This window comes from Streptopelia decaocto, assembly GCF_964273445.1.
Source record: "Streptopelia decaocto genome assembly, chromosome: 4".
NCBI classification, from domain to species: domain Eukaryota; kingdom Metazoa; phylum Chordata; class Aves; order Columbiformes; family Columbidae; genus Streptopelia; species Streptopelia decaocto.
This window is the reverse complement of record NC_138658.1, coordinates 70,794,579-70,812,635: the sequence shown is the minus strand read 5'-3', so window position 1 is coordinate 70,812,635 and position 18,057 is coordinate 70,794,579. Positions and strand designations below refer to the sequence as shown.

The following is an 18,057-nucleotide window of genomic DNA, read 5'->3' as shown; positions in this document are numbered from 1 at the left end:
TTTTTTATATATATTTTTTTACTTTTCTTTCCTAAGTGCCCTTTCCATGGCAAGATAATTCCTCGGGATGAAGCTGGGATTCCTCTTAATGCAGAGGACAGAGCCAGAGAAGAAAAGATGCGGTTTGAGAAGCAAGTGGCTCAGCCAGGTTTGTGTCTGCACAGCATCTTAAAATTTAAAATATGGAAAAACAGAAGGCAGAGGTGGGATATAAGCTTTAAATGTAAGGATAATATTTTAATTGTAAATATGTTTGTATATATAGTATACAATATTTACAATATCTACAATATATTTACAATCCATATGATAATTCTATATATTGTATCTATATATAGATACAATTGGCTACAAGTTGGACAATCTTGATATACATTTGGACAACTTATGTGACAGGCTATATGGAGGAAGGGAAGCAATTCTTCAGTTGCTAAAGGCTTGGGATGAGATCCACAGAACTGGATCATATTTCTGGTTTGCTCCTAACCCCGTTCTCTCATTTAAATTCCCGTTGATTTTCATTTTCAGGTCAGTTCCAGTGATTCGTGCTTATGTAATAAATAAGGATGCATGTGTACACAGAATAAAGTTAACATTGCATTTGCTCTTTGTTTCCAATAGTTACCATAATGTTCCTAACACCTCTCAGACAGGTGAATTGTAGCCTTTATCTTAAGGAGCATGTTTGTTAAGGACAATTAACCCTTTTTCCTGGGAAGTGCTTGACTGCAACTGTTCCTGTGCTTCTGAAAAAAGAAGTTATCTAATCTTGTTCGTCCCTAACAGTTATCATTTATGTAATATAATAATATTATTGGGATCACTGTGTTACCACAAATATTGGCAGAGTGATGGCTTGGTTGGGTATTTTCTGTCACAATGTGGGAACTTGTTTTTCCTATATCTGCTCATTTTTATTTACTTGCTTTGATTTACAAGAATTCTTGGCCTTATTGTGCTGTGCTTCTGTGCCGCATTGCTAGAAAATACTCTGAACTAGGGAAGCCCCCACCTTGGGCTTTACTTTATTGGCATTATAACTGGTCTGAGTGTTCTAACAGGTGTGATGGGGGATTGGACTGGATGATCTTTTGAGGTCCCTTCCAATCCCTGACATTCTGTGATGTTTGTGATGGGCTTGAGGAAGGGAACAAGCAGACCCATGCTATTTGTTTGCAGTTTACTATGCAATACTCGAGATTAATTTTTAAAGCAATGGGGCTGGGCAACAAAACTAATGGTGTTATCCTTGTATTGTGGCTGCTGCTGTCAGGTGTGCAATGCTCTGGAGGGAAAGCTCATCCTTCCCCAGGATCATTTGAGCATTTTTAGCTGGGATAAAGCTCTGGACTGCTGGGTAAGGCGTGCAGGTAGTGAGAAAGCCAACAAGCAACAAATACACAGGCAGGAAGACTTCTCGAGGGAGTCAGGAACTTTTTTGCAGTAGTACAACTAAACCTCACTGGTGATGGACAGAGGCAGATTTTCAGAGAGCGCCAGGTTCTGCAACCAGGAGGCTGCTGGAATCTGCTGGACTGTGAAGCAAGCTGGGAGAGAGGGCTCCGTCCAGCAAAGACAGAGGATAATTGGAGGGGACAGATTTGTTTTCAAAGCTTTTATTTAATCTGCCTTCCTCCAGCAGGTCTTGGTTTTCTCTGTTTTAAGCTATTTATTCTGGGTAAGTATTCTGCATTCTAATTAAATTTACTCTTAGGCTGTAGCATTTTGATATCTTCTACTATCCTCCATTTACGAAGGAAAGGGTCAGTTAGTTCTCTCTGAAGCTCTGACTCAGTATTTCACCAGTTTCACAGTTATATATTATTAATGAGGCTACTGAACCTTCCACAGTACCCCTTCAGAGCATAAAGAACAGTCATTGATCTATTATCCAAAAAGGTCTGTAGTGAATAAATGCACATTTAAACATACAACTGACCCACCCAGTTTCCTGAAACACAGATTTGCCTTTACCTGGCTGTGCGTGGCCGTGACCAGCGCCACACAAATGCAGCAGGTAACAAACACCTTCTGCACGTGTCCAAGTGCTGTGTTTGCAGGTACATCCTTGTCCAGGTGGAGTGAAATGCTTCAAACTGGCATCCAACCAACAGCACAGGCACGGCTGGACTGTCACAGCAAAACCAGGCCGGGAATGTGGATGTTGTGCTGAAAAGGCAACTTCCCAACTTAGTTAACAACAAACTAAAACCCGCAAATTAAACTAGTAGGCGTTCTTGCAGGACTAGTTTTAAACTAGAAACTAATACTCCACTATAAAAATCACTTGCACTGCAAAATATTGATTTTTTTCCTTTTTTTTTTCCTGTGAAATTGCCATTGCTGGAGGCTAGACATGAAATTTATTTTTATTACAGTGTCAGTGTGGTGTTGTTAGAGGCTTCTCACCTCTGGCCCACAAGGATGTGGATGTTAGTCCCAAACCGGTGTTGACACGGCTGCGTTGTGTTATTGAGTGCCGTTGGTAAGCTGAGATGTCACACAAAGGTCCAGCCCGTCTGTCTGCGGAGATACCGAACAAGCAATGGCACTTAATTTATTGGACAAAACCTTAACGGGTTTCTAAAGCCATATGTATACCAGCTGTCACTAAATACTTTCATCCACTGCTTTTTGTTTGCTTTTTTTCCCCTGTTCCCTCAATATTTTTATATTTCTTTTGTAATATTGTCTTCAACCTTTAAAAATGGTCTTTGTTTTGAGTTTGTGGTTTGGGAAGGTTCTTTAGTTGGTTTGTGCTGGGGTTTCTTTTGGGATTTTTTGGTGTAATTTTTTGTAAAGGATTTGAAGCAAATCTGAGCGGTGCTGCTATGAAAAATGTACAAGTGGGGACCCACTCTGTACAGTCAGTGCTTTGGCCTTATGATTGACAATATCATTTGCTAATGACAACAGCTTGAAAAATGCCAAACATCCAAATTAGGGATCAGTTGCATGGTTAAATGGCACCAAAAATCTTCCTGCATCTTCTTCCTGTTGATGGTAGGTTCATTTTCATCCTTGGATGAAAATAATCACGTAAAAGTAACACAGTGTGTGTGATAATGACTGTGTTTTGACAACACTGTCATTGTTGCAGTGGAACATTTTTAAACTTAGTATAAAATGTTAAACTGTAGCTAACATCCACAAAATGGTGCTTTGGGCTCTTTGGTCCCAAAACAATGAATCAGGTGGGATTACGCCAATCTGCTAATCTGCACCGTTCATCCTTTTCCAATAGTTCGCACACAGGAGCAAATTAAGTGCCTATTTTTTGTGTCAGCCCTGAAGAGTATCTGGTTTTTCAGCCCTTAGTGACTTGTTAACAAACAGGTATCAGGACAGGCTGGTGAAGACCGGCCGCTGGCCACTCAGATGTGAAATAGCATCTCTGTACTAACTACAGTATTGATTCCCGCCTCCCCTCGCAAACTGTGTAATTTTCTTTTCCCTGCTGCTAAACTCAGTAACAATGTATGAAGAGCTTTAGGGGCCCATCAATGCTCAGAAAGGCTGCTCTTCCCTGGCATTCTATTGATTTTTCTCAAAGGCTTTTAAATTGCTCCTTCATTTTACTCAAATGCTCGTTTCATCTCTACTGGATGCCGGCATTTTTTCGTTGTGTTTAAACAATTGCTCCATTCACCGGGTTCCTAAACTGTGACGCCTTCTTATTACTGGGAGATAAACTGTTTAGACAGTTTTCCTTAATCTTGGATTAATCGTTCCTGTATCTGAATTGTGCTGTTCGGTATTCCTTCACTTCAAAAAAATAGAAAGAGCCTGTGAGGTCTTATGATCTATCAAGTATATGTGTTCTGTTTTCTCCCCCTATACTTCTGCTCCGTTCTTGCACAGCTTCCTTTTCCTCATGCTTTTTGGTGTGCTGGGTTTTAATCAGTCCTTGCTTTCGCGTATCATAGTAGGTTAGATCGAACCTTTCCTTGGAAAATTGCTCTGGTATTCCTGAACACCATGTTCTTGAGTGGGGACGTTGCCTCTGACCCTCCTGAAACGTGGTTACCAATATTTGTCACACATGGTGACCATCTTGGTGTATAAATGAAACTGTATAGTCGTTTAGGACTGTTTGTTTTTTTCTGTTATCTGCATAGATGTTAAATAAGGGTAGTAGACATTTAGTGTTACAATTTCTGCAGGCAACAAAGCCTGACTGACACACTGGAAAACAACTGAAAAATGACTGGCAGTTACTGGTTATTAAAGCACAGAAGTCTGACATTTATGCCGAGTTTGGCCCATGTTGCTTTTGAAGTGGTACTTACTACACCTTCTTCCAACCCATACGCTCAAAGTCTTTATGATGCAATGCCCTTATTCTAAATTTCCCTTGAAGATACCCATCCTCTAGCCACATTTTTGCTTTGTACTGTGTTACCTTGTTCTGATACACAAGACTCCACACTGAAGGTGAAAGACCACAGCTTTCTTGAAGAGTTTACAGTTTAAATTATTCGTGCTTTTTCCTCTGGTGGCATCTATGATCGGAAACCATTTACAGTGTGTGACGGGAATCTGAAGCATTAAGGTTTTGATAAAACAAGTTTTCGATAAGATAAATTAATACCTGTGCTATTGTCAAGAGAAGAAATTTGATTTAGATAATTAAACTGAGGAAGTGTGGGATACTTACAATAGTATCTCTTTCAGATGGCAAATTGGGCTCATGGCAACAGGGTCATGTTGTGTTATTCAATAATTCTCTTTAGGTGTCAGATACCAGTTCATGTTTTGAAGCAAACATGGTTCTTTGATGCAGAAAATTTACCATGTTGTCACCCCTACTCTCCTCAAAAGTTGACATATTCCATTTTTTTAGGTTTATTTTTAAGCTTATTCAGAATTTATTTCCGGAGATAAATTCCTCAGCTACAGTGTTGTCATTTTGTTCAATAACCACTGTGTTTATGTCACCTCTCCTACATGGAATAGTTTCCTTGGAATTTTGCTGCTGTGCTACTGCAAAAACTTGACTTGAGTCTTCCTACAGAACAGTTTTATCTACAGCAGCTAATAATAGATACTAATCCCAGACTGGCGGGGCTTTTCTATCAAGATCTGTCGTTTTGGCTGAGGGCTTTATCCTCCCCTTCCTTTCTGTGTACGATGTAGAGCGCAGTGACTGCGCTCGCCAGCGGTGACAAGAACCTGCACCTCAGGCACTACAAATCCTACCAGGGTTTGGAGTTTCCAAGTGCATGTTTTTTCTTTTAAACAGAGTGGCAAGATCCAGAATTCATGAGGGAAGTTGAAGCAGCTACAGGAGTGGATCTTGGTTCCTCTAAAAATAGTGAAAAAGGAGGCAAAAAGAAAGGGAAGAAGAAAAAATATCCAAATCTGACAGACTTGAAGCAGCAGGCGAACACTTCTCGTTCCCGGCTTGAGAAGAAAGTCTTCAATAAGTAAGATGCTTACGTTCTCTAAAGCTCGTTAAATTGCTGTTTCCCTTTGTGTCTCAATGGTACCTTCTGGTTTTATGTTAACATGCACTTACTAAACATCTTTCTTCGCTAACTGCAGAGCAGGAATGCTTCCACACCTCTGGAGGGTAAAGAGGAACAGGTACCAGGGTTATTTCTTGGAGAACGATTTTCACCTAACTTACACAATTTCCCAAATTTTTTTTTTTTTTTTTTTCATCCTTGTTAATTTTTTTTAATCCTTTAATTGCTGTAGTAGCTTCTCTGGATGGTCATTCATTAATCGGATGCTACTTTACGTGTGCAAATAGTACTGGATCTGGAAAGAAGCTGTTGTGTTCAGAGTGACACAACAGCATCAGACACGCCATAGTAGTGTAGATGGAGTGAAAATGAAGTTTTTCCTCTGAAAGCCTAAGATGGGCTGTCCTGAGCAGAACTTCAGCTAATAAAAGGATCTACATTTAGCTCGAGAAGAAACTGTTTGGATGGCATTAGCATTTAGATGTGTGGATCAAAAGTGTGTCCATGACTTACAGAGACCTACGTGAGTTAACCTGAAAGCAGGGATGCTGGCTCCTGTGGGAGGGGGAGCCTACCGACCCCAACCAAGCTGAACGGGTTTTGGAACATATAGCAGCTCCATATATCCACTCTTACACCATTTCTGATATCTAGTCTTGGTTAGATGTGGCCACAACATAAATTTGCCTATGCCTGCTCTTGCCTTTATCAAATGGGAAGCAGCTGAAGCACTTCAGAGGTCACATGTCAAAAATGAAGTAGTCAAAGGAAAGTGAAGAGTGTAAAGTTGTCAAATCAAATATCAAAATTATTATTACAAAATCATTAATGGTGGGTTATTCCCTAAATATACTGGATGAGTTGAACATCATCCAGGGCACAATACTTGTTTAAACTCTATTTTCCCTTTTCTAATGCAATGGTTATAACAACAAAGCCAAATCCACATTGCTTTACGGTACAGAAATAGCATGCTTTCTCTGAAATTCTCATGTCACCTGATCTTAGAAGTCAGAGCCATACAGTTCTGATGATCAGAACTTCCTATCGGCTTTAACAAAATAAATGTTAAAAGCTGGTTTTGGTTCGCCCAGGTTTGTGCTAATGGTTTTGAGTGTGTGTTAGTACCAGGCATAGGGAATCAAACCTGTCATGTTTTAATGGGTTTCATGCTTTGCAGCACTAAACAAGATGATAACCTTGGCTCCTTATAACAACCCCAAATTACTTGAAATGTATAGGTGATAAACCCAGGCTCTAGTCTGCCAATAAAGTTAAGTGAAATTGCACACAGATCATCAAAGTGGGATCTCATTTCATTTACAGTATCGCACAATCCAGTGGTGCTAATGTAAAACCTACATGACACGAAAGTGTCAAGGCCACTCTGCACTGTTAAAGGCTCACTTTTCTCCTACCAATTAAGCAACATTTGAAGTGCAAAGCCACAACCACATTTTCCTTACTCTGGTGACCTTATTGGCAGAATTTTATTAAAAGTGTACCTCTTCCGAGGTGTTTTGTCAGAATCTTGGTTTTCATTATGGCTGCTGCTGAGAAAATCTTTAATCCCACCATTTAGAAGCGTTATTAAGAAGCATCCTCCATTTTCAGATGTTTCAAAATGGCTTTTGAAATGCTGTTGCAGAGAGCAGTTGGGTAGAACAGAAGTCAGCGGGGCTGGAGTGGTGAGCGGGGCCCGATGCTGGAACAGGCCTGTGCACACTCCAGGTAGATGTCTTGTCCTCATTTTACCGCACAGCCTGCAGCATCCTCTGAAATTATAACTGCAGACTGTGACAGTGTAGAATCTAACAGCACGAAACTTGAAATAAGACACTCTAGAACTCGCCAATTGTATTGCTGATGTAGGAGACATCAAATAGTGCCGGGTTCTTAAATGGGATGTAGTCCCTCAAGCTGGTGTAGCTCCCAGTGTGGCAGAGTGTCCAGGCCGTTGCGGAGATGTGTTAGGAAATAACTTCCTTCTTCATAAATAGAGGCAGGGTGACACCTGAGCACACCTGCAAATATCAGCCTCAGATTGCTGAGCTTTTGTGCTAGAGACACCTGAAGTAACCAATAAAAATGGGAACTCTAGAATCCAGTGAAGAACAAAATTCCCCAGGCAAGATGCACTTGGCTGCACACAAGAGCTACTGTAGGTTTCTGTGAGGGCAGATACACACAGCAGGGCCTTCTCTCCACTGATGCTGCTGCTTTTCTCTCAAGGGTGGGTGTCGAGAGGATGGACCAGACTCCTTTCAATGGTGCCCAGTGATAGCATGAGGGACAATGGGCACAGACTGAAGCACAGGAGGTTCCATCTAAACATGAGGAGAAACTTCTTTACTGTGAGGTGCCAGAGCCCTGGAACAGGCTGCCCAGAGAGGCTGTGGAGTCTCCTTCTCTGGAGACATTCAAACCTACCTGGACACCTTCCTGTGCGATCTGCTCTGGTGAACCTGCTTTAGCAGGTGGGTTGGACTGGGTGATCTCCAGAGGACCCTTCCAACCCCAAATATTCTGTGATTCTTACTCCTCTGGAATCATGAACCCATTCCTCTGCCTTACCTCTTAAAGGTTATGTAGGCCTGCTCTCTCCTTGCCTTTTATTAGAATCTCCTGTTCCCATTCATGCTGTCTAAGTATCATTTTCCTTACCCTCAAAAACTGAGCTGCGTGATCTTCATTCAAAAGTTTGCAAAGGGGGAAAAAATGCAGGTGTCTTCACTTGCCCAGTCCAAGGGCAGAGCAGTCACTCTCAAAAGAAGAGACATCTCTGGGCATCATCTTTACTGGGAGGAAACAATGGCAGCAAATAAGAGCAGCAACATGGGGGCAAACCCTCACCAGATTTCAAAGCACTAAAAAGCTTAAAAGCTCCAAAGCTCATTCCTTTATTTCCTTTTTGAATCTGAACAACACTCCAGAGCCACCTTCAAGCACAGCAGGTGCTGCAGAAGGCTCGAGTGCTCACCCATCATGAGGCAGCAGAGATCTCATTCCACTTCATAGAAGAATAAGATATTGGACACACTGTCCTAACTATGCCAAACTCCAAAGACTTCACTGTTCCACAGCAGTTCATCTCTCTGCATAAAGATACATGACAATCTCTGGTGCTTGTGGATTAAATAGTTGCTACTCAGGAATGGGAATACTGCTGGTGTGAGTAAAAGTGTCTTATGCTGCCCATGGCTGATGAAATGGGATTTTAGTAACCTGTGAAAGTTGCTGAATGAGTTGTAGTTACATGAATTGAACAGCAAACCCTTCCCTCAAAAAAACATTATCGATTGTGCAGGTTGGTTTTCTGAGTATTAGGGTTTTTAGATCCTGTTAGGGACTTTTAGTTCTTTTTTTTCCCCAAGAGCAGTTAGGTGCTTTTGAAAAAATCAAACTTGGTATGTCTGGCTGTCAGAAATAATGCTAGGAGGGTGGAATGAACAACCATTCAACTGAAAGACTTTGTTTACTCCTGTTAATAAAATCATTGCTGAATTAGACTCTATGTATTGCTGCAGCTAATTTAGTTAACAAGACAAATTTGTTCAGCCTCATCAGTGCAGTGTTCAGAAATCTCATAGTGATTAATCATAGTTCATTTTTCCCCCAGCATTCATAAACATCCTCTGAAATTGGGTATAATCAACATAACTGGTTTTGTTTTGTTTCTCTTTCAGAGGCGCTATGAAGCGGGTGGTGAATGCAATGAACCGAGTGGACCAAAGAAAGCACGAGAAGTTTGCCAACCAGTTTAATTATGCACTGAATTAAATTGTAATAAAATGAAGGGTAAAGAGGATTAACAAGAGTGCAACTGCACAAAACCTTTATCACAGATCTTCATATTGACACTAGAATATTGTGCTTGGTACATTTTTACTTAGGTAATTTTTTTAATTGTTTTTAACTTATTTGATAATGAACATTAATTTTGGCGAAGATATGGTGGTATAGAATGCTATGTGTTTAACACATCATTATTTGAAATGTATATGAAATACAGCATGTTTTGTGACTTGTATGTACTCTGGGTAAAATGTTTGGGTTTGGGGTTTTTCTCCTTCTTCAGGGACTCAGGTAATTTATACCTCCTCTGCCAACATGCATGTTGTAATTTACCTCCACTTTTACACCTTTGGAAAAAGGATGCCTTAGCTTTCTGCCAGTGGTGGCAATTCACAGAGTAATTTGCTCAAGCTTCTATTCTAGCGAGTGCACCACATCAGGCAGCACAGTGGCTCCTGCAGGGCCTCAAAAGACCTCTTGTGTGCACACCAAAAAGAAAAAAAATCCAAGTCCATTGATGCCTTCAGATCATGAATGGAGTAGAGTTTGATTTCAGCAAACTGAAATCCAGGAGCTAATTAAAACTTGGTAGCTGTGCTGGGGGAGAAGCTGAAATGACAAAAGTCATCCTGGGCTGCTTCTTGTCTTCCCCAGTGTCTTTCAGAACTACATGTGCAAAGCACGTTGTGAAAGTTTGTAGAGATACTCAGAATGTGCTGCAGTTCACCTGGTACCAAAAAGCTCCAGCACAACGTGAAAGTGTGAGGTTTTAAAAATCGTTCAAGTAACATTCTGAACTAGTGAACTGCCTGGCTTAAATAATTTTAGATTACATCAGTCTCAGGCCTGGGAGTGCATCTAAGGATCCAGATACGAACAAGCATCTGGACTCTTAGGGCAACAAAGATGCTGAAGGGAGGGGATCATCTCCCGTGTGAGGAAAGGCTGAGAGAGCTGGGGCTCTGGAGCCTGGAGGAGACTGAGGCGTGACCTCATTAATGTTTACAGATATATAAAGGGTGAGTGTCAGGAGGATGGAGCCAGGCTCTTCTCGGTGACAACCAATGATAGGACAAGGGGCAATGGGTACAAACTGGAACATAAGAGGTTCCACTTAAATTTGAGAAGAAACTTCTTCTCAGTGAGGGTGCCAGAGCCTGGACCAGGCTGCCCAGGGGGGTTGTGGAGTCTCCTACTCTGGAGGCATTCAAGACCTGCCCGGACACCTTCCTGTGTAACCTCATCTGGGTGTTCCTGCTCCAGCAGGGGGATCGGACTAGATGAGCTTTTGAGGTCCCTTCCAATCCCCGACATTCTGTGTGATTCTGTGTGTGACTCCAGAGATTTAACAGACACACTGAGGTCAAGCAGCTGGATCCAGCTTTGTTTGTTGGTATTGACTGGGTGCTTAACCAGATCTCCCAAACCTGCTTTGCTGGCTATAGTCACGTTCTTAAGCAGAGTTGAACCAAACATTGACCAGTCGTGCTCTTGCAAGGTTTCCAACAGCTTTAAGCGTATCAGAGTATCAAGGAGGATGGAGTGTTTGAAAATCAGTTTCAAAGTGAACTGCAGAAGTCTCCAATGAAATCCAGAATACAGATTAGGATGGATTCTCTACAGCACTGATTTAGTCACTCACCTGTTGGAGGTGTTTCCTATGCATCAAGAGACTATAAGAACTCAAAATTAAAAGCTTCTGACCACCTCAGACAAAAGCTCATTTACAGTTCTGCCAAATACCTCCTGACTTGCACAATTACTGATTCGAAAGGAAATAATACTGAATCTTGATAGTTTATCTTGCAAGAGCTCTGCAGGTTGGAATGTTTTCAACACAGGTGGTCAGAAGTTGTGCTTCTGAACTACCAGAAATAATAAATAGGCAACTAAAAGCAAGAATTGCAAAAAATACCTCCTGCTTTCTCTTTTTCCTGGGTCCATCTATAGTTCTGCTAGAGGAAATATTTTTAAATAGCATCTGTCTCCAAAGATCCAGCATACCTTCAATAAATAGAAATCCTTTGGAGTTCAAAATAAATCTACTTTTTAGATACATCACAATACTTTGCTTACAGGAGTTTACAAATTTGAGGTCTCTGAGCTCACCAGCTTTTCAGTCATCTTAGTTGCTAAACTGTTTGTGTGACATTTCTACTGGAACTTTTCTATTCCTGGCCTCGGGGCTTCTGGGGTAAAAAAAGGAAATAAAAGTATCATTCAGATAATCTCTACTGTATGTTTTTGTTTTTATACCTCAATCAAATGCCTTTGCAGTTGTACTGTAACTGGAGACACTGATTTCCAGGTACCTGAACACCTCGAATAATTAGGTCCTTAGAGCGTTGTTAAGGTGAATAGTTGTAATACAGGTTGAATATTTTGTATTTCTAAAAGAACGCGGTAACTTTGAGCTGCAGTGAGCTACGCTAATGCGTCTAAGTCATCCTTTTATAACTAGTGCTGTTTCAGTGGTTAAACAAGAACTGAAAGTGAAGACTTCTCCATGGTTACTCTTACCTGAGCAGGTGGTTGCATCTGGGCAGTAAAACACTCTGGAACGTATGAACCTGGCACTGTTTAAGGATGGAATATAAGGGTCTGGCCCTCTAATACAAAGAACCTGGTGATGTGAATGAGCTTGATGTGGGGTTTGTGGACCGGCTTCTGAATAAAACCAACCCTTCAGCACATCCCCTCTGAATTTACTGAGACAGGGTGGTGGGTTCATACTCACCTTGTACGTGATACCTTGTGATTTTGTAGTCTCTAAACTCACTTGAGGCTTGGTTTTAACCATCCAGGTGTGGCTGGAAACTTCTAATAGAAAACTGTAACCCTTAAAAGCTCTTAGAAACTATGTGGTGCTTTGTTTGTAATTATTGTTTTGGAAGCAAGACAAAGACACGGGATTTGCAAGCAGTTCTGCATGGACAGTGCATCATGCCGTGTAAAGGAGTCTGCAGACTGGGGAGGGCATCGGTGAGTTCAAAGTGGACTTTATTGAAGAAGAAAACGTAATCATTTGTGTAAAACAAAAAATATACCTGTTCTACTTAAAGTGGCTGTGGAAAGGAATAAGAATGTTCTTAATCATAAGGAGCTACTAGCCAGAAGCAAGAAGCATTATTGAATCTCAGGAACCCAACCAGCAAAACCCAGTTCAGCACATATCAGCGTAGTTTAGCAGCAATAACCATGTGGCAGCCTCTGACACTCTTACAAATACCTGGCTGCTCGTGCAACTGCATGTGTAGCTCATCCAGTGCTATTAAGCACATTAATGGTTTAAATCATGGAGGTGATGTAAACTCATGGAAAGGTTCTGCATCAGAAAAGGCAAGAACATCTGGATCTTGCAGCAGTACTGAAGTGATGAAAATTGGTCATTTAAAACACTTCTTTTTGAAAGCGTCATGGAAAGGTTGGGGTTGGAAGGGACCTCTGGAGATCATCTAGTCCATGATACTTCGTGGAGGACACTAGACAGAAAGTAAAACAAAACACTGACTTTCCAGCTTGCAGCCCCCAGGCTGGGCCAAGGGAAGGCTGGATCCAGATCCTTGTTCCCTACACACCTACCATTAAAAACACCATCCAGTTTCACAGGTTCAGGAAAGTGAAGCTCCCTCATAGCAATTGTCACCAGCTAGAAGATCAGCCTTTAGGACCTCCAGGACACCAAAGCCTGAGAGAAGGGTGTTATTTTGAAAACTACTGGAGAGCAATTTGTCCATGTGTCTGTTTTGAGATGCACTGGAACAGCTACATTAAAGTAAAACAAAAACAATTAACAGCCTGCTCCTGGGTGAAAGTAACACTTGAATTTACATCTGGAAACACAAATGAGAAGTTCTGCTCCAAACAGTGTCCAAGGAAAACACATTGCTGGGAGCACAGAATGGAGTCAGGGCCACAGCAAGGTGAGAAAGAAAAAGGAGGGTAGAGACTGGAGGTGTCAAGGAGAGGTGATGCAGGAGCAGAAGGAGAAGGCAGGAAGGGCCAGTGGCTTTCCTGGCAAGGGCCACCATCCCACAGAACCCAACACAACCAAGGGTGGTAACAGAAACAAGATCCATCCAACCACTACCTGAAAGTCCTCTGAGATAAAAAGCAGGTCTAGAGCCAAGTCATCAAGGCAAGACCAAGGTGAGAGTCAGTGCAGTCTAAAGCCAAGCAGAACACCAATACCACAGCTTGGGCAAGGGCCTCTACATAAATGCAGTTCCCCTGCACCCAGCTAGAGGGTTGAGACCCTGGTTTGGTCTCACAGCTCAGCTGGTCTGGCAGTCAGACCCAAGGGGATGCAGCTGTGCCACATCAGTGAGACCCTGAACACCTGGCAGGGTGTGGGATGGGGAAAAGCTGGTGAAAGGCCAGTGAGAGAACTTAGATCCTGTTGGTACATCCAGAGCCCTAGGAGCATCCCTCTTAAGTGGATGTGGTAACTGTCCTTTCCATTATAAAATCATCTACAGACATTGAAGGGTTTAAGAAAGAGGGTGAGAGTCCTGGCAGGAGCTAATGCCTCAGAGCAGCAGCCTAAATCATGACTAGCCTGGACCCTCCTCATCCAGCAGCGCTTGTGACCCTTTCAGCTGAGAGAGATGCTACAAATCCCAAAACTTAGCACATCCCCTGGAAAACCTGTGTGGATGAGAGCGGGGTCTGCCTGGGAGCTGGACAATTTGTGACCTGTGGAACAAAGTTATTGCCCTTCCAGCTGCAGGAGTCTGATGCTGCCCCTGAAGGAAAAGAAGGTAAGAGAGCTATTAATTACTCGTGTTTCTAAGTTGTTGCTTTCACAGAATTGTAGGATCATTTAGGTTGAAAAAGACCTGAGTCCAACCATTAACCTAACACTGCCAAGTCCACCACTAAACTGTGTTACTAAGTGCTACATCTATGTGTCCTTTAAGCCCCTCCAGGGATGGTGAGACCACCACTGCCTGGGCAGCCTGTTCCAATGCCTGATAACCTTTTCCATGAGGAAATGTTTCCTAATATCCAAACTAGACCTCCCCTGTGCAACTTGAGGCCATTTCCTCTTGTCCTATCACTTATTACTTGGAAGAAGAGACCGACCCCCCCACCTTGCTCCAACCTCCTTTCAGGCAGTTGCAGACAGTGATAAGGTCTCCCCTCAGCCTCCTTTTCTCCAGGCTGAACAGCCCCAGTTCCCTCAGCTGCTCCCACCACACTTGTGCTCCAGACCCCTCACCAGCTTTGTCACCCTTCTCTGAACTCTTTCCAGCACCTCAATGTTTTTCATGTACTGAGGGGCCCAAAACTGAACGCAGTATTCAAGGTGCGATCCTCCTCTTCCTCTCCTTCAAAGCTGATCAAGTGGAGAAAGAACTCATGTTTTTGTTAAGCCTTTTCTATCAGCTGGGTCTGGGTAATCCAGAGCCTAAATGTAGTACCAGCTTGGAAGAGTGGTCTGGGACTGGCTCTGATGTACTGGAGGAGGCCATTCTGGTTTAAATGCTGGTTCCAGGCTGCACCAGAGCCTGGGCAAACTGAGCTGGATTTCAGTGCAACCTGTTTCTCTGCCTTTAAATGTCTGTAACATAAATAATTGTCATTTGGCTTTTTGGGTAGAATTCCCTTTGCTTTTCTGCCTCTTGTTGCTCTGAGCACAACCCCAGTGCTCCTGTGCCAAGGGCTCGTAGGTTTTTGCTTTAGCATCAGGAATGCCCTCTGTCGAGGGGTTAAGGAAAAAGCTTATTAAAGTTGTTTAAACGTGGTGCTAATTAGTTTAGATGTAATGAGCAGCATTAGGCGTCTGGTTACTTTGAAAGGGATTGTTGAATAACCATTTCTGCCGACATTCCAATTTGCATAATGACAAGGTGTTGGCGTTGCACCCGCCATTAATTTGCTATATTTGTAATGCCATTATGGAGCCACTCTTATCCTCGCGCACTATAAAAGGTATATGGAAATATAATATATGATTCTGCTTGTTTGGAAATTGCTTTTGGCTATCTTTGAATTTTTGTAATAGTATTTTTGGCAGTTGAAGGCTAACGGCACCAGAGGAGAGTCTGCCACACGTTTTTACTAGGGCTGAAATTAGATTTTGCTTCCATGCATGCGTGTGTTTATTTTCCCCAGTGCTGAAGCAGAAGCAGCAAATGAGAGTGTGATCAGGTTTGCTGTAGACCGTGCTCAATGCAAACACGCTGCTTCACTCAAAATCATCCCTACAAGACGTAGTGATGGTTCCATAAGTCCCAGAGAGTGGTGTTAATTGTAAATCTCAACATATTTAACAGGTCGCAGAGGGTGCAGCTTGGTACAACAAACCTGGTCAGCACAAAGAGCTGAAGAAGCCCCAACAGCTCATCCAAGTGCTCTCCTGCTGCGCTCCTCTTGTTCCCCCACAGTCTCTGGGGACCAAGGCAGAGGAAATATTCGTCACCCTGCCTGTATTAAGAATGGAAAGTTGGGAATGAATCCCTTCATGTGCAGGACAAGTTCCCTTAATGTATGTGTGTGGTTTTGGGGAGAGGAAAAAAAGTAAGAAAATGAGCAACAATCAAGGTATTTGTACTAAGGTTAGTAGATTAATGTGCCTTCTCTTGAAAAAGCAGTTTACCAAAGAGGGGTGAATCTTTACTCTGTCAATCATCACGTCACATAAATATTTCTGTGACTTGCAGTTCTTTGCTGTAGTGTCATCTCTCCTTCATTGTCATTGTAAGATGTTTCTGGTTTGTGACATTACAGAGAAGAAAATGTAAAAGCTGTGTTTTACAATAAAGGTTAGCACTTTGGCTGGAGTGACAGTTTAAGCTAGCTGAGGTTTTCAATATAATAAGATTAAATTATTGAATCATAGATCAGGTTTAGCTGCAGTTTGTCACATTGCCTGACCCTGCATGCCCCGACTCTTGGGTCCTGCCCACGAGTTGCCCCTGAGCCCTTGGTGTTCCTCTATTGATATGGAGCGCACCCATAGGATTCCCAGCATCCACAGGATTTCTCCTGTATGGGCACTGCAGATCTAGCAGCTCCGGGTTTGCGATGCTGTGATAACCTCCCGAGCTGCTTTGAAGCTTATTCTGTGTGATGAATTCACATCTCAGCCAGACAGCATCAGGGAAGTAGAAGGAGCTCTTGCTGTCAGGGCTATTTTCACAGCGACAATCATCGTTCTGTCCACCTGAGGCATCTGTGTGACGTGAGCATGTGGTTCAAAATGCTGTGGGCAGAGGGGGAAAAAAGCTTACAGAGCTGCCCCAGATAGAGCAGAATGTTTGTCTCGCCCACTTTGTGAGACAAACTGATTGGGATCCCATTTGTTTACTTGCCTGTCCCCTTCATCTTCAGCATCCACAATGGTCTGTGCCTTCATTTACATCCCACAGTCTGGCAAACCTTCCAAAACAATTTAAAAATCTTCATTTTATTTGCTCATGAGAAAGGCTGTATGACAACAATATTTGCTTGCTTACTCTTTGGGACAGAATCTGAAGACCCGAACTGCGCTGGCATTGTAGAATAATGTTCCTTTGAGTATTTAAATACATCTCTGTTTGAGCAGAACAGTTTTATACATGTAATACAGGAATTAATGGATATTTGCCGACACAGGAGGCTACGAGAAGACATCACAGTGTATTTTGGGGAAATGGATTTAAGTTCATACAAACAACTTTTTAAACATTTTGCTTATGTAGCATAATAGAAACATGTAGCATGCCTGTGAGTTCAGGTCTACATTACATGTGAAAAACCCCTAAGAATTCATCTGAAAAAGCACCTCACTAAACCCACATTCACTGCTCAACTGGAAATAACACCAAGAAATTTTGGAGGGTGATAATATAGAACACTGGTTGGAAAGTATCTGTCTGTATTTATGTGCTTTTTTTCTGTTGTTTTGATTATAAGACATTTTACTGCTGTTCATTCAGTGAATGTGAACAACTGAGACTTGTTCACTGTAAGTTTAAATATCTGAAGTATAATAAATGCAGTTTTCTTCTCTTCTTACCTCATTCAGTGATCAGTGGTAAGATACAATTAATATCTGAATCACTTCTCACTGACACAGGCTTGCACCCTTGGATTTCACATTGACTTGATGAGAATTAGTTCAAATATGTGCTGATGCCCCAGATCTGTGGTACGTGCCAACAACGTCCCTTGAAAATATTGAATCAGCCTCCGATTGTGCTGTTCAGTGTATCTGAGATGAGAATTCGTCCTCTGGCAAATGCTTTACTAAATATCCTCTTGAATGTGTTCCGCATTCTGATTCCCTGAACACTAAATTTTATGAATTAATAATAAAGTAATTAAAAAAAAAAAAAATCACTCACAGAACGAACCAGAGCAAACACCTCCTACTTGTATCATAATCATCTTTCCCTCAGACAGTGGATCATTCGTACTGTACCGGGGTCTGTTTCTCATTGCTGACTCGCTGAAAACATGCTCCATTCCTCCCCAAAGCCCTGTGTAGGAGCACAGACCATTGTGTGTAGTGCAGCAGCTACACCAGGTAGGTCCTGTGTGGGAACCAGCTTTTGGGCCTTGCTGGGAGGTCACTGTGGCAGCTTTGGCAGCTTTTTATAACTCTCTAGTATGATAAGCTCAAATTGCTGCATCGAGCCCAGTTTCATCCTCTTGAAGAGCCACAGTATCAACAGGGAGTAACACTGATGATGGAATTAGGGCGTTTAGGTGAGAGCTTCTAGCTTTAGCACAGCTGGTGCTGAGCGTTTAGTCCAGGGATGTTCCTCAACAACTGCCCTGTGCTGATACCATCAAGCTTCTCCTGACA

General features: G+C 42.2%; 1 protein-coding gene across 2 annotated transcripts in view; it reads left to right on the top strand.

Moving 5' to 3' along the window:
- UVSSA (UV stimulated scaffold protein A) overlaps positions 1-9,502 on the top strand; it is a 156,051-nt gene extending 146,549 nt beyond the window's left edge. For both annotated transcript variants that reach the window (XM_082052079.1, XM_082052078.1), the window contains exons 11-13: positions 37-148; positions 5,243-5,426; positions 9,155-9,502. In XM_082052079.1, the coding sequence (XP_081908205.1) occupies positions 37-148; positions 5,243-5,426; positions 9,155-9,248 (390 nt within the window). In that variant the 3' untranslated portion in view covers positions 9,249-9,502. The remainder of the gene's footprint in view (positions 1-36; positions 149-5,242; positions 5,427-9,154) is intronic.
- The last annotated feature ends 8,555 nt before the right edge of the window (positions 9,503-18,057 follow it).